We start from the raw sequence: 22,892 nt of genomic DNA, 5'->3' as shown, positions 1-22,892 counted from the left end.
TATCCATCTTGTCTGTCCGTCTCCCCCGATTAGACTGTAAGCCCGTCAAACGGCAGGGACTGTCTCTATCTGTTGCCGACTTGTTCATCCCAAGCGCTTAGTACAGTGCTCTGCACATAGTAAGCGCTCAATAAATACTATTGAATGAATGAATGAATGAATGAATGCTAATTCTCCATATTTTATTCTAAAGTGGTAAAAAATCAACAGTCGAGGACACATATGTACATGAGTGCTGAAGAGGGCATAAATTCATAAATGCAAGAGTTGGCTGAAGGATAATATAGGTCTAAGTACTGGGAAATTTGTTGTGAGGGCTTGTTGGAAAAGGTGGAATTTTTAGAGGGCTTTGAAGGTGGGGAGAGCTGTGGTCTGCCTGGATGGAGGGAGCTCCAAGCTGAGGGAACAGTATGAGCAAGAAGGTGGAGGCGGGAGAATCGAGATTAAAATTCAGCTAGAAGGTTGGCTTGGAAGGACAGCAAGTGAATGGGGAATGACAAGGAAAGAAAGGTGATAGGCAAACAGGGGTCTGGGGTCTAGAGACTTGAAGATGATTGGGATGAATTTTTGCTTGATGTGGACAGACACAGGAAGTCAGGGGAAAGTTTTGAAAAGAGGAGAGATGTGGACTGAATGATGCTTCAGAAAGACCGGACGGGGAGACACTGAAGACTGGCAAATCAGTGAGGAGGCTAATGCTAGAGTCTTCCTGTACGGCAAGACTAGATCACCTATTAGGGAAGGGAAGGGGAAATTCCAAGAGACGTTTTGCTGAAGAACTGGCGGGATTTGAACGAGAGCTAAATGATTGCTAGGAGTTGTGGATGATACCAAGGTTGCAGAGGTTCTGAGCCAAGGAAGATGGTGTTGTTATCGACTAAAAAGGGCACGTTAAGGAGAGGTGAGGGTAGAGGGGAAAAGAAGAGGAGTTTTGTTTTACACAAGTGGAGTTCGAGATGCAGGAAGGATAACTAAGTGGAAATGTCCTGGAGGCAGAAGTAGCTGTACAATGGTAGGTCAAATGAGAGGTCAGGGCTGGAAAGATTGATTTGGGAAACATCCATGTAGAGGTGTTAATTGTAGCCAAGTGAGCAGATGAGCACTCTGTAAGAATAACTGCAAATCGAGAAAAGAGGAGGACTCAGAAAAGAGCCTTGGGGGACACCCACCGAAAGAAGAGGAGAGACAGAGGATGAGCTGTAGAGCGAAATTTAGAAGGAGAAATCAGAGCAGTAGGAGGACAAATAGATTATCAATCAATGGTAATTATTCAGCACTTGCAGAGTATTGCATGAATGAATCGATCGATTAATCAGTCGTATGTGCAGAGCACTGGACTCAGTGCTTAAGAGAGCACAGTACAACAGACTTGGGAGAAAGGTTCCCTGCACACCAGGAGCTCACAGTCTAGAGGGGAAGACAGACATTAAAATCAATTTAGATATGAACCTAAGTACTGAGGGGCTGAGGCTGGAGTCAATAAAGAGTACAAATCTAAGTGTAAGAGGAATGCAGAAAGGAGAGGGAGTAGAGGAAATGAGGGCTTAGTTAGTGAAGACCCCTTGGAGGAGATGTGATTTCAGTAAGACTTTGAAGGGGGGAAGTGTGATAGCCGGTTGGATATGAAGCTGGGGGGAGTTCCAGGCCAGAAGACAGAACATAGGCAAAGGGGTCAGTGGTGCAAGTTTGAGATACAATAGAGTACAATGCAATGGAGTGGGTAGACATGATACAGACATTAAAATATATTAATAATAATGTTGGTATTTGTTTATTTACTATGTGCAGAGCACTGTTCTAAGCGCTGGGGTAGATACAGGGTCATCAGGTTGTCCCATGGGAGGCTCACAGTTAATCCCCATTTTCCAGACGAGGCAAGTGAGGCACAGAGAGTTAAAAGTGACTCGCCCACAGTCACACAGCTGACAAGTGGCAGAGCCGGGAGTCCAACTCATGACCTCTGACTCCGAAGCCCGGGCTCTTTCCACTGAGCCACGCTGCTTCCCTTATTGGGCTGCTTCCCATATTACAGATGGGTATGAACATAAATGCTGTGGTAGTGAGGACAAAATCAAATTGTTTAAGGGGTACAGACCCAAACGCGTAGGCGAAGCAGAAGGGAGAGCAAGTGGGGGTGTGCTAGTTGAGTCAGGAAAGGCCTCTTCTGGAAGATATGATTTTAGAAGGGGTTAGGAGGGTTTCTAAATTTTTAGCATTCTCTATAACCTGACTGGGGGCTTTCATTAATCAATCAGTGGCATTTATTGAGGGTTTACTGTGTGCCGAGCACTGAGCTAAACACTGAACATTGTGGACGGAAACCAACTCTGAGATACCCCAAAATGGAGAGAGACCGGTCATTTTTAATCATCTAAATTAAAGGCCTGTTCCTATGCTGTGTGGTTTAGATTTTGATAGGAAAATGATGATGGAGTCCTCAGTAAGCTCGTGGTGGGCAGGGAATGTGTCTGTTTACTGCTGTATTGTACTTTCCCAATCCCTTAGTATAGTGCTCTGCATACAGTAAGTGCTCAATAAATACAATTGAATGAAAGAGTGAATGATGAATGAGCCTTCTACCAAGAACCTCTTCAGAGGAATTTATAGTGATTCTATTTATTTGCCATTGTTTTTATGAGATGTTCTTCCCCTCGACTCTATTTATTGCCGTTATTCTTGCCTGCCCGTCTCCCCCGATTAGACCGTAAGCCCCTCAAAGGGCAGGGACTGTCTCTATCTGTTGCCGATTTGTACATTCCAAGCGCTTAGTACAGCAGCGTGGCTCAGTGGAAAGAACCCGGGCTTGGGAGTCAGAGGTCATGGGTTCGAATCCTAGCTCTGCCACTTGTCAGCTGTGTGACTGTGGGCAAGTCACTTAACTTCTCTGTGCCTCAGTTACCTCATCTGTAAAATGGGGATGAAGACTATGAGCCTCACGTGGGACAACCTGAATCTACCCCAGTGCTTAGAACAGTGCTCTGCACATAGTAAGCGCATAACAAATGCCAACATTATTATAGTAAGCGCTCAATAAATACTATTGAATGAATGAATGAATAGTGTCAATGGGTTGTTCACTTATACTCACACTCTCTCATCCCTGCCATCATGTTTCTCTGGGCAATGAGAAAGTAGGTGGGCAGAGGTACGCCACATTATGAAATGGATGTGTGGTCTTTGCCCACAGCTCAAAACCCCAAAATGTGCCTGCCCAAGTGAAACACAGTCAGCTCATATAATGAGAAAGCAACCAAGCTCCTTTCTCAAGTACTTAGTACAGAACTCTGCACATAGTAAGCGCTCAGTAAATATGATTGATTGATTGACTCACTGGAGGGTAGTGAAATTTCTGGACCAAAGGCTTGTTTGCCAATTTTCCGCCTGCAGCTCTACTTGCTTAATGCGGAGGAGCTACCTGGCCTAGAGGAGCAAGGTTGATAGAAGATAGAGCACAGTAGATCGCAGACAGAGCACAGGTCTGGGAGTCAAGGGCCTTGAGTTCTAACTCCAGTTCCGCCATTTGCCTGCTGGGTGACCCTAGGGAAGTCACTTAACTTCTCTGTGGCTCAGTTATCTCATCTATAAAATAGAGCTTCGATAGCTGTGATCCCTCCTACTCAGAGTGTGAGTCCTATTTGGAACAGGAACCGTGTCTACCCTGATTAGCTTGTATCTACCCCAGTGTTTAGAACAGTGTTTGACACACTTTAAGTACTCAACGAATGCCATTATTAAGATGATGATGGTGTTGAAGATGATCACGGGTACTGACGAAGGGGATTGAACAGCCCTATAAATGAGGCCCTAAGCTAGAGATTCTGAGGAATCAGAACCGGGATTGGAGATGGGGGGGTGGGGGAAGGGGTGTTTTTTTCATATATGACTATGGGCAAAATGTTTTAATCCGATGGCTAAGAGTTTGGTTTTATTCATTTACTGACTTGGTAAAATAAATACAAGGAAAACTATATTTTGTTCTTAAACCTGCAGTGCACATTTCAAAAAGAAAAGTGTTCATACAAGGCTCTTTGCAGAGCAGTACTTGTAGCCAAGCAGCTCTGACGGGTTAAATGAGAGCCTTGTGGCTGATTTGGGAGCGATGAAATATGTTAAAGGAAGTGGGGGAAGGGTCCCCTCTAAGGTGAGGACATCTGATACAAAATGCTTTGTATTTCCTATTAGAAAAAAAAATGACACCCAAAGATAACCAAGAACCAAGCAACCAGTCTTGGAATCCTTTTGTTGGGGCAGTTAAGATCACCATGGTCAGGACTGTATCATAGAGTCACTACATCTGGAGGCTGATCAAAATAAGGCAACATCTGCTTGTTATTTCGAATATGTCAGGAAAATATTACTAAGTATCAATTAAAAATGTGGCAGCAACCTTTCTTTTAAAAAATCAAACATCACTCCTGGTCTCCTTGACCACAGTCCTGCCCTCTGCCCCCTTAAAAAACAAATAAAAAAATGGCATTCCATTTAAAATACTGCCCCGTCCTAGAATCTATAACTCAGCATGCAACAGTGTCAGAGTTTGTAGAGAATATTATGGATGAAAAAAAGCAAAAAAAATGAAAAGCTTCTAGTAATTCTCAATAATTCTTAACCGCTCTACTGACCTTGAATGGTTCAAATTTCATGTCACATAAGGAAGGAAAACATATTTTACCAGCCACTGTCCCTTGCTCCAGAATTCCTTTTCTAACCTCAGCATAAATTACAGCCATACTTCAAAGAAGTCTGTCACAATTACCTTTCAGATTTTTTCACCGTGCATTGAGAAAAAGTAAGCTGTATATTGATTATTATCAACAGCAGTTCATGAAATCATATTGTACTCCAAAGTTGTGATCAGTATTTCAAGTCATGGCTTAGTCCAAAAGAAGCTTATTGGATGTAGACAATGAAGTTTTCATGTTGTTTAATCCAGTGGATTAAAACTCTATGCTCTATATCTCTTATCCAGTGCAATTCAGCAAAATAGATGCTCAGAGACAATGAATACGATGGTGGTTTATGAGATGGGGGGGTTTGACTTGAAGAGACTTAGAGAAGCAGCATTGCCTAGTGGGACTGGGACTGGGAGTTAGAAAGACCTGGCTTCTAATCCTGGTTCCGCCACTTGCTTACTGGGTGACTCCACTTCTCTGTGCCTCAGTTCCCTCATCTGTAAAATGGGGGTTAAGACTGTGGGACACAGACTGCGTCCAACGTAATTATCCTGTACTTACGCCAGAGCAGCGCCGGACATATAGTAAGCACTTTAAAAAAAAAAGCACACAAGAGAATCAAATCAAAAAAAAAAAAGACGGTCATTGTTTTTTTCTGAACTGAATAATTACAAAATGTTCTATTTCCTCTGAACAAGTAATTCACTGTCAAAATTAAATTAAGCCTGGGTGTGTGATCTTCACCTTTCTTATAGTGTTTAATTGAGTATTGAATGAACAGAGGCAAAACCCCAGTCAAGAAAGAACCCTCCACTCATCCTGATATATTTGCTTGAGAGAAGCCCAGGTTTCCCAAACACGTGAACAGAACATAATTATCACCCACTGTTAACCTCTTTCTTTTTCTCACCAACTGGCCAAACAGCAGAAAGTCTAAGCGGTCATTACATTTAATAAAGGCCTAATAATTTCCAATGGTTCATTTATGCTCTGAGGTGCAGCTGCATCTCTCTACACGGACATAACGTCACCTTACCTCTTGTGCAGTCTGGGCCATAATAGGGCCTGTAGCATTCGCACTGGTACCCGAGCCCCAAGTTGATGCAGTGTCCCCTGTTTTGACAGGGGTGGCTTTGACACCAGTCCTTTTTCTCACAGCCTACTTTGACATTCTGGAACGAACCCGGTGGAATGTCCTCAGGGATAATAAGATTTGAGTCTATTTCAATGTCTCGAAGACAGCCTACAAACGAAGGTGCGGAATGCGTATTATAGATACCAGGGAGCGAGTCACCGTCACTCTCCCTGTCCACCGGCAAGCCTCCCAAAAATGTGTTTTGGGATGCAAGGGCCAGTTGGTCACGATCTATTGGAGAAGCAGTTTTATTGACACATTTTTCTCCACAGGAGCTGCCGAGTAAGCTAAGAGTTACAGCTTCCGCTAAGATTACCTCCACGGAATGCCATTCTCCGTCACTGGAATTGTGTGAAATCTGCAGACGCACTCTGAGCTGGTGAGAGACTTGAATGGATAAGCGGATGTAGCCATTCGTCAGCTCGAGTTTTACATACGTGTCTCGATTCCCTCGGAAGATCAGAAGGGCCGTCGGCTGAATGGTCTGAAAACTGAAGGTGATGTTAGGGGGGGATTCTTTCATGGGACTTGTTCTGCTGGGAATCCAGAGGAAACTATTTCCTTCAAACGAGAAGGTGGTGACAGTTTTGCAGAGAGATCCGGTATAGCCGGGGGAGCATAGGCAACTGAATCCATGTTGGCCATTTCTTAAGTGCGGGAGACACGACCCTCCGTTCTGACACTGCTGCCCAGAGCAGCCCAGAAGGATGTCACTGCAGTCTCTGCCTCCATAAACTATCCCATCTCCATCTCCAGCTGGGCAGTGACACGTATAGTTCCCAAGTGAGTTTTCACAGGTTCCACCATTTTGGCAAGGATTCGAGGAACACTCATCAATATCTTCTTCACAGTGGATCCCTGCCAAGCAAAGGGAGAGCATTGTTACGGGCATATGCTGGATCACATTTACAAGTTTTGTGGGCTTCAAATAGTTTGTTCATTGAAATGAATGAAACTTTTTCGGGTGTAGTCAGTCATTTGTAATTATTGAGCACTTACGGTGTGCAGAGCACTATACTAAGCACTTGGGAGAGTACAATATAACAGAAACATTCCCTGTCCACAAGGAGCCTACAGTCTAGAGGTCCAGGGTGCAGTTGGGCTAATTCTCAGAATGCCAAAGGCAAAAGCAGACAGTGACCCTGGAGCTCTCCATGCCATTCAGTCCAATCTCTCCACTCCTCAAAAACGTCCACTGGTGGCCCATCCACCTCCACATCACAGAGATGCTCCTTCTTGTCTTGTCTTATGCTGTCGAGTCATCTCCAACCCATAGCGGCGCCACGGACACATCTCTGCCAGAATGCTCCACCTCCATTTACAATCATTCTGGTAGTGGATCCATAGAGTTTTCTTGGTAAAAATAGGGAAGTGGTTTACCATGCCGCCTTCTGCGCAGTAAACTTGAGTCTCCACCCTGACTCTCTCCCCGGTCACTCCTGCCAGTAGAGGTGAGTTTTGACTTGTAGCAGATGGCCTTCCACTCGCTAGCCACTGTCCAAGCTAGGAATGGAATGGAATGCCTCTGCTTGACTCTCCCTCCCGTAGTCGAGACTGGTAAAGGACTGGAAACTCTCCAGGTGTGACCCTGAGTGGGGAGAAACTCCTTATGATCGTCTTTAAAGCACTCAATCATTTATTTCTCTGCTACCTAACCTCACTCCTCTACCGCCAACCTACTTTCTGTGCACTGATCTCATTTATCCTGGGAGAGGCCTCTTGCCCACATTCTTCCCTGGTCCTGGAACACCCTTCCCCTTCGTATAATAATAATAATAATTGTGATATTTGTTAAGTGCTGTGTGCCAACTACTGTTGGGGTAGACACAAGATGACCAGGCCTCACAGGGAGCTCACAGTCTAAATAGGAGGGAGAACAGGTATTGCATATGAGGAAACTGAGGTTCAGAGAAGTTAAGTGACTTGCCCAAGATCATGCCACAGACCAGTGGCAGAGCTGGGATAAGAACTCAGGGCCTCTGATTGCCAAGACTGTGCTCTTTCCACTAGACCATGCTGCTTTTTGCTGCTTCATATCTGACCGTCCACCACTCTCTCCACCTTCAAAACCCTCCTAAAATCACATTTTCCCCCAAAGCCCTTCCCAGACTAAGCTCCTTATTTCCCCTTTTCGCCCTCCCCTCTGCATTGACTATGCACTTGACTGAGTACCCCTCAAACACTTTGATACCCCAACCTCACAGTACTTATGCACATATCCTTATACTTTACTATTTCCTTAACCCTAATCTATTTTGATGTCTGTCTTCCCCTGTAGACTGTAAGCTCTATGTGGGCAAGAAATGCATTGACCGGCTGTTGTACTTTCCCAAGTGCTTACTACAGTAGATACATCCTCTACAGTGCTGGGAAGAAATTAATTTCTTTTTCCTTTCACTCTTTTCTCCTCTTTCCTTAGGCTCTGGCTTGACCATTTCTAAATCTGCCTAGAATTTGCTTATCAGTAGGGTGAGGAGGCCCCGGAATCCCTTTGCCTGGCCCTGTCCTCTCTCTCCACTCTCGGTTCCACCATTGACCTTTAGCTGCCCTGCAGGACAGGAGTCTGGTAAACACCCCAGCCATCCTTGATGCTGCCCTAAATTCCTTGAGGCAGGGATCTGTCTATCTACGCTATTGTACTCTCCCAAGTGCCCAGTAGAGTCTCTGAACACAATATATGCTTGATAAATGCCCCTGATTGATTAGCACCCCTGTCACATACCAGTGTGCAATGCTTGCCTGTGGCAATCATTTATACTAACGAGTGAGAGAGACTCGCTCATCCTAGATATGCGCATGAAACCAACACTGTAGAATTTTACACATCTTTTCCTTCATCTAATATTAGGCAATGACTTTTTGAAATTGGAAAGCACATTTTTATACAAACACAATTTCCACTGTCCACTGGGAAAACAATAGTAGAGGGTAGGGAAATTATATAATACAGGTTATAAACTGTCATGGGATAGCCACAATTTCTTCTTTCAATTGTATAGAAACAACTTCTCACATTCCAAGTAGATGAGACTATATGGTTAGAAGGGCTTCAGTTTTGTTCTTCAGGTTGCTTTATCATTGCTGAGAGTTTCATAACAACCTCTAGTCCAAAAATAAATAAGATGTACAGTGTGAGAATGGTTTGGAAATCATTTAATTGAAGCATTATGATACCTGTTGGAACACTGAAATCTAATTTTCTTCTATTGTATTTCTACCAATGTTTAACAACATTTCTCTCTACAGTCTTAAAATAACTCTAAAAAAATGGATTTACTCCCCAAAACCTAAATATTTTGCATGTGTAATTGTAACAGAGGAAGTAGAATTGTTTCTCCAGACCAGAAAGAAGGCACAATCCCCAACTTTTACTGAAAACAGTTTGAACAGTTGGAACAATTTAATTAGCAACAGATCGAGAATGGAAATTAATGATAGTGGTCATAATAATTAAAAGGCAGCATTATTTTTTCTATCTAATATAAGAACTCTACACAAAGTTGCATTACATTGTATTTTCAATCCTATTATAAAAATTGATATCATTTTAATAGCAATGATTTTGTGATTTTGTTACTCTCATCTTTTCTCTCACTTTTCAGCTTTATCTGATATGTGTGGAGCCTTTCTTACCTATCTTAGAGTGCAGGTCTTTTTTTTTTTGCAAAAAAAATCTCTGTTCAGGTACAGTTCTAAATCAGTTCCCTTGGTTTCAGCTCACATTAAATAATAATAATTGTAGTATTTGTTAAAAAACTTACTATGTGCCAGGCACCGTATGAAGGGCTGGAGTAGGTAATTGGGTTGGACGCAGCCCCTTGTCCTACATTGGGCTCACAGTCTAAATCTCCAGTTTCCAATTTCCAGTTTCTGCTAAGGGACATTTTTTCCAAGTAAACCCACTTTTTCTATCTTTGGAGACTTTATGTTCATGTCCTATTCTAAGAATTCCAGTTATTTGGGGGTCAAGGTTTACCTAATTCTTGCTACTGTGAGCTTGCCTGATTGCTTTCTATGTTGAACAGATTTGAACTGTTGAATTGTAGGAAGTGAAAAAAGCAATTTCTGCAATTAACTCTGTGAAAGGTTATCTGGCTTTGGATTTAGATTCAGCTGGGATCATACCTCTGAACCTGTCTGCCTGTGCATCTGAAATTTAAATGATGACCGATTCCCGTGGACAAGCAGACATTTTAGCTTATTGCAAGAAGCCATGGGAGAGGTGGGGAGAGTGTACTGAGTCTATAAAGTTTTTAGCTGATCTAAGGAATTCTGATCCTGTTTGGACTTACAATCTGTAGAATCAATCAAACAACAGTCTTTATTGAATGCTTACTGTATGCAGAGCATTTGCTGTACTAAGAGTTTGGGACAGTCAATATAACAGCTAGTTGACATGTCCCCTGCCCACATCAAGCTTACAGTCTAGAGGGGGACACAGACATTATTATAAATAAATAAATTACAGGCATGTGCATAAGTACTAGGGGGTTCAGGGAGCGGTGAATATAGGGTGCAAATTCTAGTTCAAGGGCAAAGCAGAAGGGAGTAGAAGAGGAAATGAATGCTTAGTCAGGAAAAGGTCCTTGGAAGAGATGTATTTTAACAAGGCTTTGACGGTGGAGAGAGTGAACATCTGTCGGATATGAAGAGGGAGGGAGTTCCGGGCCAGAGGCAGGACATGAGTGAGGGATCAATGGTGAGACAGACGAGTTCAAGGTACAGTGAGTAGGTTGGTATCGGAGGAGCGAAGTGTGTGGGTTAGGTACGGTTAGGAGCGGCCAAGTTGATTGAGTGCTTTAAAGCCAATGGTGAGGCATTTCTATTTGAAGCAGAGGTGGATGGGCAACCGCTGGAGGTTCTTGAGGAGTGAAGAGACATGCACTGAATTTTTTTTTTTTACAAAAATGATCCATGCAGCAGAGTGAAATATGGACTGGAATGGGGAGAGAGAGGAGGAAGGGAGGTCAGCAAGGAGGCTGGATCAAAGGAGGGGGGAAGAAGTACGTAGCATCAACTTCTCTTTCGGTTTTCTACATGGCTGTGTACGGCCGGGATGTATAGCAGAGATGTGGAGAAGAAGTATTCTGTTTCAACAACACAGGCCAGAATCCACTGAATACCTCTGCTATCAGACTCCTTTCATATTTTCAGGGACAAAAGTATTTAGTAATCAACATTGAAGTTTTAAGAAATACTACTTAATTGCCAGATAAAAAAGAGATTGCCGTATTTCCTTTAAATAAAAAGATCAAAAACTCCAACTAAAAATTCCAACCTAATATCCAGACTAAAGGTATATGAGAAGATATTAAGTTCCAGAAAATGAGGCAAAGATCCAGATATGGGAGTTCCTTAATTAAAACCATAAAGTAATTCTATTTTAACATCAGCGTGGCCTAGTGGAAAGAACACGGGTCTAGTAGACAGAGGACCTGGGTTCTAATCCTGTCTCAGCCTCTTGTCTGCTGCATGATCTTGTGCAAGTCACTTAACTTCTCTGGACCTCAGTTTACTCATCTGCAAAACGGGGATTAAATTCTCCTCCTCCTTCTTCCTATCCAGACTGTAATCCCTATGTAAGACAGAGACTGTCCAAACTGTAATCCAATCCAATATATCTACCTCGGCGCTTAGAACAGGGCTTGGCACATAGTAAGTGCTTAACAAATACAGTAATTATTATTAATTGTTATTAAGCTCTATTCAGTTATAAAGATATCTTATGGTGTTCATTAAATTACCTTTAGAAAAACCCAAAGCAAGAAAAACTTGACAACGACCAGGCGAGAACAAGAAGCCATGTCACCATTTGTACAGTGACCTGTCCTGTCCAAATATCTCCCATTGCTGTTTGGCAGGTGAGGTGAGATGCTCGCTCCAGCCGAGTCCCCTTGATCAGGACAGGGAAGAGAAACCCAGGAGATTCACTCTCAAATTATCCTCTCTGAGGGAAGTTCAATCAATGCTTTATATGGTATTAATTTGGAAGCTAGCCAATCAGAGGGAAGGATCGGGAAGGACACGTCGGAGCCGGATAGTTGGGGAAGAGAAGACTCTCAGGTATTTTTGAGGTGAGAGATTCAGAACCTTCTCTCAGCAAGCTTCCTATAGCCAGCACTGGGAGGGGGTGGTAGGCTAGTCCTTTAAACGAGCCCCTCCTCTATGTGAAGGAAGCCTCCTGGGCTTGAATCTAAAGGGTAATGGCATCAAGAGAGTGATGCAGGGATCTGGGATTAGCTAGACCAGGATCTGAAGTGAAGAACTCTCGGGGGCTGGGGGGTTAGTAATAATAATGATAATAATGATTTGTTAAGAGCTTACAATGTGCCAAGCACTGTTCTAAGCTCTCGGGGAGGTACAAGGTAATCAGATTGTCCCACATGGGGCTCTCAGTCTTAATCCCCATTTTACAGATGAGATAACTGAGGCCCAGAGAAGTTAAGTGACTTGCCCAAAGTCACACAGCTGACGAGTGGCGGAGCCAGGATTAGAACCCATGACCTCTGACTCCCAAGCCCGTACTCTTTCTACTGAGCCACGCTGCTTCTCGCCCAACAGAGGCTAACAGAATCAGAAGCTGCATGGCCTCATGGAAAGAACACAGGCTTGGGAATCAGAAGGGCCTGGGTTCTAATGCCAGCTTGGCTAAATGTCGGTCTGCTATGAGGCCTTGGGCAAGTCTATTCTCGTCTCTGGGACTCAATTACCTCATCTGCAAAATGGGAACAAGACTGGGAGCCCCATATGGGACAGGGACTATTTCCAACCTGATTAACTTGCATCTACCCCAGCACTTAGTACAGTGCCTAGCACATAGTAGGCACTTAACAAATACCATACAAAAAGAGGCGACCGGACCGAAATAACACAGAAGGCTCTTTAGGCTCGGTTATAGGGCTGAAGACATCACAGAAGTCTGTGAAAACTAAATGATTGAGCTCAAGAATAAACAGATGCACTTCCTTTTCTGTTAATACATACTTGTCTTTTCATCTGGGGTATTGCCTTTACTTATGCCAAATCTTTCAAATCCAGGACCATTAAAGTTAACTTGTAAAAGATCTTGGTTTGAACTATTTTGCTGCAGTTGAGGTTCTTGTTTTACCTTCAGTGTCAAGTCCACTAAGCTACATGGAGTTTGGAAGCCCGTCTTATTCATACCAAAATGTTACCACTAGCAGCATAGCTATGAATAAAAAAAATAGCATTTTTAAATAGTTACTGTCATATGAGTAGATAGCCAATATTCCAGTTTAATTTTTCTATGCTGCAATTAAAATCCTAGTTCCCCGCCCCCCCCAGTAATGCCTAAAATTCAAACTGACAATAGAATAAATGAACTGCCTGGCCTCCACCTCACTATTTCACTTTTAAAAACACACCTCAAGGAGTGGATCGGTAATTAAATAGATGACTGTATTAGGTAGATTGAACTGCTAAATAAAACTGTCAAAACTGCCTAATGTTGTGAGCGGAGGTACCACTTAGCATTGCTATAAAATAATCAAAGAGTTACCTGTGGGCATTGTCATTAGAAAGAAGAAAGCCTCCATCGTGGCTGCAAACATTTTTTTACAGTCAAAGATTACACCCATACACATCTACATGGTCTCCCAAACAAATTCCTGACAGTGATGCAGCAGTTCCAGAAACAAAGCCTTATTTTCCACGATGCTTTTGCTTTTCCGAGATGCCGAACTGAGTTTAATGATTCAGTCTTGACAGTGTGTTTTCTCCAAACTAGATCAGCAGGGCTTAGCCTAAGACTCATTATACCATTTACGTAACAGATCTGTTAGTATTCTTAGTCTCTCATCACAGTTTCTCTTGCGGTAGGTTCTCGAAGGGCCCTGTCCCTTCAGACGGTGCCTATGTTTGCAATAGCTTGTCGTGGACAGGGAATGTGTCTATTTTTTCTTGCCTCGTACTTTCCCAAATGCTTAGTACAGTGCTCTGCATACAGTAAGCGCTCAATAAATATGATTGAATGAATGAATGAAGTTGGAGAAGTGAGAATCAACTGCTACTCATGGGAGAATGTGTTTTTGGAAATCTAATTTGAGCACGGTTTTAACCTCTGTCAAAACTTCTGGGCAAACTGTGGCACATTGAGAAGCATTCTGGCCTGTTGGCTACAACATGGTCCTGGGAGTCAGAAGGACCTGGGTTCTAATTCAGGCTCTACCGCTTGTCTGGTGTGTGACCCTGGGCAAGTTGCTTCAGTTCTCTGAGCCTCACTTACCTCATCTGTAAAATAGGGATTAAGACTGGTCGCCCCACATGGGATAGAAAGAAAAGATCCACAAAGAAACAGTGTCTGTGAGAGATGTTTAAGTCATAACAGAAGAATTAGTCACACACGTCCTAACATCATTGAGTAAGATTTGCAATTTGGCCTAGAGATTGGCTGTGGCTAGACAATCAGAGGTATTTATTCACGGCCTACTGGGTGAAGAGCACTGTTCTAAGCACTTGGGAGAGTACAATAGAGTAAGTAGACATGATTCATGCCCTCGAGAAGTTTACAGACTAATAGATTTGTAAGAGAAAATTATGCATTCTAGTAGGGTAAAGAGACCATAGTTTGGATACCTCATTTGTGAATGGACTGCTCAATAAATTCTGTCCTTTCAACTTCTGCCGTGAATTACCTATCTAGGTGTCTTTTGTTCTGGAAGATGACAACACAGACAATGAAGACCTAGCCCTGCATGCAAGAATGGCTGAAAAGATTGGCGTGGAATCATCCTGCCTTCCTGAATTGTTTGCACATAAGGGTAGATCCTAGTTGAGCTAGTAATAGTAATAATAATAATTATGGTACTTGTTAGTGTTTACTATGTGCCAATCACTGTTCTAAGCGTTGGGGTAGGTACATGTTAATCAGGTTGGACACAATCCCAGTCCCACATGGGGCTCACAGTCTTTATCCCCATTTTACAGATGTGGGAACTGAAGCACAGAGAAGTGAAGTGACTTGCCCAAAGTCACACAGCAGACATGTGGCAGAGATGGATTAGAACCCATGACCTTCTGACTTCCAGGCCCAGGCTCTATCCATTATGCCATGATATTCTTCTAATAGGCCCATTCCACATCAGGACTGTCTCAGTTATCAACTCTGTCTCCTTACAGCCTCATTATCAAGAAGGTTTTGCTCTAGGAGAGAAATTCTTCTCATTCATTTATTCATTTACTCATTCAATCATATTTATTGAGTGCTTACTATGTGCAGATCACTGTACTAAACGCTTGGAATGTACAATTCCAATTGAGAAGCAGCATGGCTCAGTGGAAAGAGACCGGGCTTGGGAGTCAGAGGTCGTGGGTTCTAATCCCGGCTCCGCTTCTTGCCAACTGTGTGACTTTGGGCAAGTCACTTAAGTTCCCTGTGCCTCAGTGACCTCATCTGTAAAATGGGGATGAAAACTGTGAGCCCCACATGGCACAACCTGATCACCTTGTATCTCCCAGAGCTTAGAACAATGCTTTGCAGTAAGGGCTTAACAAATACCACCATTTTATTTTACAGTTCAGCAACAGACAGACAGAACGCCTGCCCAACAATGGGCTCACAGTCTAAACGGGGGAGACAGACAACAAAACAAAACAGAAAAAAACAAAACAAGTAGTCTGGCGTAAATATTGTCAAGATAAATAGAATCCTAGATATAAAGACATTAACAAAATAAATAGAGTAATAAATAATATATACAAATATGCACAGTGCCGTGGGAAGGGGAAGTTGGAAGAGCAGAGGGCGGGAGAAGAGGGAATGGGGAGGGGAGGAGGAGCAGAGGGAAAGGGAGGGCTCAGTCTGGGAAGGCCTTCTGGAGGAGGTGAGCTCTCAGTAGGGCTTTGAAGAGGGGAAGAGAGTTAGTTTAGTGGAAGTGAGGAGGTAGGGCATTCCAGGCCAGAGGTAGGACGTTGGCCAGGGGTCGACGGCAGGACAGGTGAGAACGAGGGACTGTGAGGAGGTGAGCGGCAGAGGAGCGGAGTGTGCAGGCTGGGCTGGAGAAGGAGAGAAGGGAAGTGAGGTAGGAGGGGGGCCAGGTGATGAAGAGCTTTGAAACCAAGAAGTGAGGAGTTTTCATTTCATGCGAAGCTTGATGGGCAACCACTGGAGGTTTTTGAGGAGGGGAGTGACATGCCCAGAGCATCTGTGTAGAAAGATAATTTGGGCAGCGGAATGAAGAATAGACTGGAGTGGGGAGAGACAGGAGAACGGGAGATCAGAGAGGAGGGTGATGCAATAATCCAGTGGGGTTATTATGAGAGCCTGTACCAGCAAGTAGCAGTTTGGATGGAGAGGAAAGGGCAGATCTTGGTGATGTTGTGAAGGTAAGACCGGCAGGTTTCGGTGATGGATTAGATCTGTGGAAATTCTCCCAATTCTCCCAATTTCTACCCACCAAGCCTGTCTATCTGCTGCAGGGATCTCCTAGCAGTCTATCACTGTGTTGCTCTATTTGAGACTGTGCTTCAACATGTCTTTAAATTGCTTATTCTGCCTTCCTTTCCAACCCCTGTGCATCAGCTGCTTAGGTATCCTTCTGTCAACCATTCTCCTCGCATGTTCCATGCAGGTTTGTGATCTTACTTTAGTGCTGGTGATTGAATTTTGGGACCTTTCAAATGATATTTCTTAAGTGCTTACTATATGCACTGTTCTAAGCATTGGGTCAGCACTGGGCCAAGTGGCAGAGCTGGGATTAAAACCCAGGACCTCTGCCCCCCAGGTCTGTGTTATATTCCTCTGGGCCATGCTCCTTCCCGTTTACTTAGCAATTTTCAGAACCACGGCTTATGAAAGGTGTCATTTGCTTCTAAAGATCAATAAACACAGTAGAGAGGGCTTAGCATTGCTTTCTACATGTTTTCTGTGACAAAGATCAAGTCCCCTGTAGTTTCCACAGCCAACTCTCTGAGCCACACTGCTTCTCACGCTGCTCTCTTCCCTTTCTACTTGAAGATGACAATTACGGCAGCAACTTTGAAGTTTTGCGGCATCAGCTTGGGGTTCCATACGTGGAGCCAAAGAAAATTCAGATCTCTGAGGAGGAGATCCTCTCCATGCTTCTAGACTTCTGCAGGAATTTTGTCATCAGATCCCAGTGTTTTTCTGTTTCTCCTGGTTTTCATTGAGGCTGAGGTCCCAGTTCCACATTTTGGCCTGTTTTATGTGAGAAACAGCATGGTCTAGTGGATAGAGCATGGGCCAGGAAGCTAGAAGCTAGAAGGACCTGGGTTCTAATCCCAGCTCTACTACTTGCCCGCTGTGTAACCTAGGGCAAGTCATTTAACTTCACTGTGGGGGATGGACTATGTCCAACCTAATTATCTTGTATCTACCCCAGTGCTTAGAACAGTGCCCGACACATCTCCACCTTCAAAGCCTTATTGAAGGCACATCTCCAAGAGGCCTTTCCTGACTCATCCCTCGTTTCCTCTATTCACACTCCCTTCTGCATCTCTCTAACTTGCTTCCCTTATTCACCCACCTCCTGAACTCCACAACACTCAGGTATGTATCGGTAATTTGTTTATTTATATTAATGTCTGTCTCCCCCCTCTAGAATGTAAGCTCACTGTGGGCAGGGAATGTGTTATATCGTTGTGTTGTACTCTCCCAAGCACTTAGTACAGTGTTCTGCACACAGTAAACACTCAATATATATGAATGATTGATTCATAGTAAGCACTTTACAAATACCGTAAAAAAGTTACATTCAGAGTCCACTCTAGTTTCCTTTCTATTCATGTAGGACTCCCTCTTTGATTGTGTTGTGGGTTCTAACTGCATTCTTCCATTCCATAGCAGTATGGGTTGAGCTAATCAATCAGTTAATCAGTTGTATTTATTGAACACTTCCTATTTTCAGAACACTGTACTAACTACTTAGGAAATACAATATAACAGAGTTGATAGATATTTTCCTGGCCCAAAATGAGCAAGAGCTTCTCTAGCCAGATTCAAGACCAAGACCAAAGGTATAAAATATGGAAAACTTTTCATCAAGTTTAGGTTTGTGGAATTGCCATTATCCAATATCTGATATTTAATATTGCAAATTATCTTTTATTTTGACATATCTCCTTTTCCTGTTGAAATGTATTTTGTCAAAACATGGAATTGGAAATAATAAAGTGATAGAATAGACTAATTTGACTTAGTCTTTATAAATAGCTACTCTTGCTAGTGGATATGGAATCTATAATAACCTGCATTTGCAATAATGTGCTGTAACTCAAACCATTTTAAATTGTGTATGGGTTAAACTCGAGATCTCCCACAGAAAATGACTAATTGATTGGAACATTTTTGGTTGTGTTCATTTTTGGCACCGTTGATCATTTAAACTACTTTTGAGTGAAATGACAGTGAGACCATTTTTCCACCAGTTTCAGGTTTTTGGATAACCCTTAATTAATGAGTTTTCTGTTCTTTAATGTGATTTTTTTTCTTCCAGGTAATGAGTTGGTTTAGAAAGTGGTGTATTCATTTATGCATTTGGTAAGAAGATGAAAAATGGTCCACCTTTTCGACTGTGAATATTAGCTTCTGAGCAACCAAAGCAACCACTGCTCACTGATAACCTTGTTGCTACGCATCATAGTTCTTCACTCCTGGGTTTCCTACATAATATGGATCAGAGTTTGGGATGCAGCAAATCGGAGTTCCTCCGTGACTGTGTCCAGACAGAAGTGTAGATTCCAAGCAAACTCCCTGTACTTTCCCATCTGTTAACCCCTCCATTTCTCTCTGCCCAACTTTTTGATTTCAACTGGATTCATAAGATTTCTTTCATTTATTTCTTCTACTCTTTGAGGAGGACTCCAACAATCCATTTTGTTAATATTTATTGAGTTTCCTTTTGAGATCTGACAACGGAACACTATTCACGCCAGTCTTGGCTTGACCTAATTTTTAGAAATCCCACAGGGATCTGAATAGGTATAGTTCTTCCTTTCAGAGTTGGGCAGAGACAAGAGGCTAAACCTGGTGTTCATAACATGATTTTGACTTAGTAACTGCTATGATAGTCAAAAAGCGGTGGTGCTAGTTTCTGAATGAATTTGTAGTGATTATTATCATTATAATTATTTTTATTGCATTTTTAAACACTTATTAAGTGAACTTGTCTGCTAATTCTGTTTTATGTACTCTCCCAAGTGTTTAATGCAGTCCTCTGCACATAGTAAGCACTCAATAATTATGATTGATTGATTGTTAAGCACTGAGGTAGATACAAGATGATCAAGTCAGAAACAGTCCCCATTCCAGTGAGACTCAAAATCCTTGTGGGGGAGAAAAAACACTTTTCTCTTATTTTCATTTCAAATTGGCCAATGTCTTTTTTTTTTCAGAGCCCTCCAGTTAGTTGAAGATCTCGCCAAACAAATTCTAACTAGTTCCAAGTCTTAAATTTGACCCTTGGAATGAGGGAAAAAAATGAAGTGTATGCTATTGCAAACTCTCCCAAGTTGAGATGATTTCAGTGAGCTGAGATTTGCAGCTGTTGAAACTGTTTTGCTGACAGTTGAAGAAGGATTTCTAAATGTAGCTAATTCAAGTTCCATTCCCTTTTTCAGTTCCTTTGAATCCTTTGCCCAAGGAATGCTGGGAGTGAACATGGCTCATAAATAGGATATTAATTTTTAATGATATAATCAACTACTCATTTTAAAATAAAGTTGAAGCCCCACCTAAAACCCCCAAATGTAATTTAACAATATTTTGTTGATTTTCTCAACATTTTTACAAACAAAAGAGACTTTAATCTGTTTACAAATACATCCTATTTCCTTCAATGTGGACTTGGCATTGATCAAATGCTTTTTAAAGATGACTTACCATTACCAGTACAGATCAAAAGAATTACATCTATTGTACAGCCAAATATAAGGAAGGCAGGTTATTTTAAAATAAAGCAGTGTGACCTAGTGGAAAGAGTCTGGCCCTGGGAATCAGAAGAGCTGGGTTCTAATTCCAGCTCCTCCACTTGTCTGCCGTGTGACCTTGAGCAAGACACTTTTCTGTGCCTCACTCTTCTCAGTTGTAAAATGAGGATTCATTAAGTCTGTAAACCCCATGTAGAACTGGGATTGTGTCCAACCTGATTATCTTGTATCTAACCCAGTGCTTAGAACAGAGTCTGGCCCATACTAAGTACTTAACAAATGTAAAAAAAAAAAATTAAAATTACCTGTTCTTCTTCTTGTTTAGACTGTCTGCCCTGTGAGAGATAGGGACAATGTCTGACCTGATTAGATTAGCATTTAGGTGCCCACTGAGGGATTTTTCTTCTCTGTGATCTGTGAAGGGTCTGGTTTTGCTTTAAGGCACTGGGCCTTAGGAACAGTTTTGTATTAATTGCTTGTATGGCTGTCATCATTCATATCACTCCAGTAATAACAATAATAATAATAGTTATGGTATTTGTTGAGCATTTACTATGTGCCAGAAACGGTTCTAAGTGCTGGGGTAGATACAAGATAACTGGGTTAGACACAGTCCTTGTCCCACACAAGGCTCACAGTCTTAATCCCCATTTTAACAGATGAGGTGACTGAGGCACAGAGAAGTTAATAATAATGTTGGTATTTGTTAAGCTCTTTTTATGTGCAGAACACTGTTCTAAGCACTGGGGTAGATACAGGGTAATCAAGTTGTCCCACGAGGGGCTCACAGTCTTCATCCCAGTTAAGTGATTTCCCCAAGCAGCAAACAGCAGACAAGTGGGAGAGCCAGGATTAGAACCCATGACCTTCTAATTCCCAGGTCCATGTTCTATTCATTATGGTTTGAATTGTCGCTGAAGTCTGATTCTCTAAATTAAGCGAGGTTCCTTTAACTCCACTCTGTGTGCCAAAAGATATGCCCAGTAGTAATTCGAGTCATTTGCAAATGCCAGAATAGAGTAGCAATACTCTGAAGACACTTGCCAGGCAGGTATTATTATATGCAAGTTACAAAAATAAAAGATCAAATAAACTCCAAATTGTTAAAAGCTTAAACCTGACTTTTACCCGAATTTACCCTGACATACATTTTGTAAACGTGAAAAATCCAGGCCCTGTTTACAAAATGCATAAACCACAATGATTCTGGTAGGTGCCTGAAAGAAGCCACAGTCCCCTTCAAGTGCAGGATGATTTTTTTTCATGGTATTTGTTAAGCTCTTACTATCTGTCAGAGTCGATACAAGGTAATCAGGTTGGACAAAGTCCCTGTCCTACACGGGACTCACAGTCCCATAACAATAAGGATAGCAATAATGACAATAATAATAATGATAATAATAGTAAGGCCTCACACTGTGCTCTGCATGGAGCCTGCCCTCAATAAAAGCTGCTGCTGTGATTTTTAAACGTCTCTTTTATCAGCCTATCCTTTCCTTCTGTGCCATAAGCAGGGACCACTGTACAGCTCTTTTTGAAATCCTCCAAATAGATTGTACCACCTTATTTATTTATCTATTTATTTATTTATATTAATGTCTATCTCCCTCTCTAGACTGTGAGCTCACTGTGGGAAGGAACATGTCTGTTATATTGTCCTTTCCCAAGCGCTTAGTACAATGCTTTTCACAACAGTAAGCACTCAATAAATACAACTGAATATCTCATGCTTTTAGGGGAGCAGAAAAATCCAAGAATAATGTCTTGGGCTCCACTCGGCAGTAGAAACTTGCCCCTCTCTCAAAGTCTGGGGAAATAATCCTGTGGGATCAGAAGGTATCAGGAGAGCTCAGGCCAAGAAGCAGAATGATTTGATAAGCCTTCTTTCCTAAGGAGGGTGCACTAAAACAGTTCATTTTCACTCCAATAACCTTTTCAGAGGAATTTGCGACATTGTCCATTTGATGAATACAGCTTTGCGCAAAAGCTCGGGCTGAGTCCAACCTACTAAGAAAAAGAATTTGTTTCTTGCCTCCGTTAGCTTCTTCTTGGTGTCCTAATTGAAATAGGCATATACAGTCATTGTGCCGTCTAGTGTGAAACTGCTCCCATCCCTACTCTTGCCCGAGGAAAGACAGTAACTTGGCAAAAGATTCCAGTTATTCGCAAGAAATTTTATTTTGCTCTCTGAATTTGTATCTGCTATATCTGTGACCGTGTTCATAAAACCGTATTGTCGGTCCGTGTTATAACTCATTCTCAAACCCAAAAGGCTAGAAAATGATAGTTTTAATAGGATGTCATCCCCGGATGAAAGGAGACTGATAAGAGAGATACCTTTGCCTTGATTTTTTCCTTGTTAAAAAATAAATTAGAGGTTTAATTATTTTTAGACAACCTTTATATTTCTCCCTACCATTATAAAATACAGTTAATTGAACAATAGCATTTCTGAATTCCATCTATTGCATCACTAATGATGCAACGCCCTTCATTTGACTGTTCGAAATGCTCCTGGTATTTTATCATACCACTGATGAAGAACTGTTGGCCACAAATACAGATGCTGAAATTGCTATGGCACAGAGCACTCCCCACTTCAAATCCTCCAAACCCTGTCCTTTCCCACCTTAAAAGCCTCCTAAAAACACCTCCTCTACAAGGTCAGTCAGTCAATCAACTAATGGTATTTACTGAGTGCTTACAATGGGTTGAGCTCTGTACTAAGCGCTTGGGAGAATGAGAAACAGCATGGCTCAGTGGAAAGAGCACGGGCTTTGGAGTCAGAGGTCATGGGTTCAAATCCCAGCTGTGCCACTTGTCAAGTGTGTGACTGGGGGCAAGTCACAACTTCTCTCTGCCTCATTTACCTCATCTGTAAAATGGGGATTAAGACTGTAAGCCCCACGTGGGACAATCTGATTTCCCTGTGTCTACCCCAGTGCTTAGAACAGTGGTGTGCACATAGTAAGCGCTTAACAAATACCAACATTATTATTATTATTAATTTGTTTACTTATATTAATGGTCGTCTCCCCCTCTAGACTGTAAGTTCATTGTGGGGAGGGAACGTGACTATTATATTGTTATATATTGTACTCTCCCAAGTGCTTAGAACGGTGCTCTGCACACAGTAAGTGCTCAATCATTACAACTGAGTGAATGAATAAATGAATGAC

At 42.2% G+C, this 22,892-nt stretch overlaps 1 protein-coding gene and 1 non-coding gene across 3 annotated transcripts in view; both read right to left on the bottom strand.

The window, feature by feature from the left end:
• CRB1 (crumbs cell polarity complex component 1) overlaps positions 1–22,892 on the bottom strand; it is a 175,365-nt gene that overhangs the window by 77,105 nt on the left and 75,368 nt on the right. For both annotated transcript variants that reach the window (XM_029064005.2, XM_029064006.2), the window contains one exon: positions 5,710–6,666. In XM_029064005.2, coding sequence (XP_028919838.1) covers positions 5,710–6,666 — 957 coding nt within the window. The remainder of the gene's footprint in view (positions 1–5,709; positions 6,667–22,892) is intronic.
• Positions 7,270–7,406, bottom strand: LOC114811860. Its single transcript, XR_003759556.1, has one exon. It is a non-coding gene; the product is annotated as a small nucleolar RNA SNORA7 (small nucleolar RNA).

The sequence above is a fragment of the Ornithorhynchus anatinus genome, chromosome 4, assembly GCF_004115215.2.
Source record: "Ornithorhynchus anatinus isolate Pmale09 chromosome 4, mOrnAna1.pri.v4, whole genome shotgun sequence".
NCBI classification, from domain to species: domain Eukaryota; kingdom Metazoa; phylum Chordata; class Mammalia; order Monotremata; family Ornithorhynchidae; genus Ornithorhynchus; species Ornithorhynchus anatinus.
Note: the sequence above shows the minus strand (reverse complement) of the source record. Positions and strands in the feature narration are given on the sequence as shown.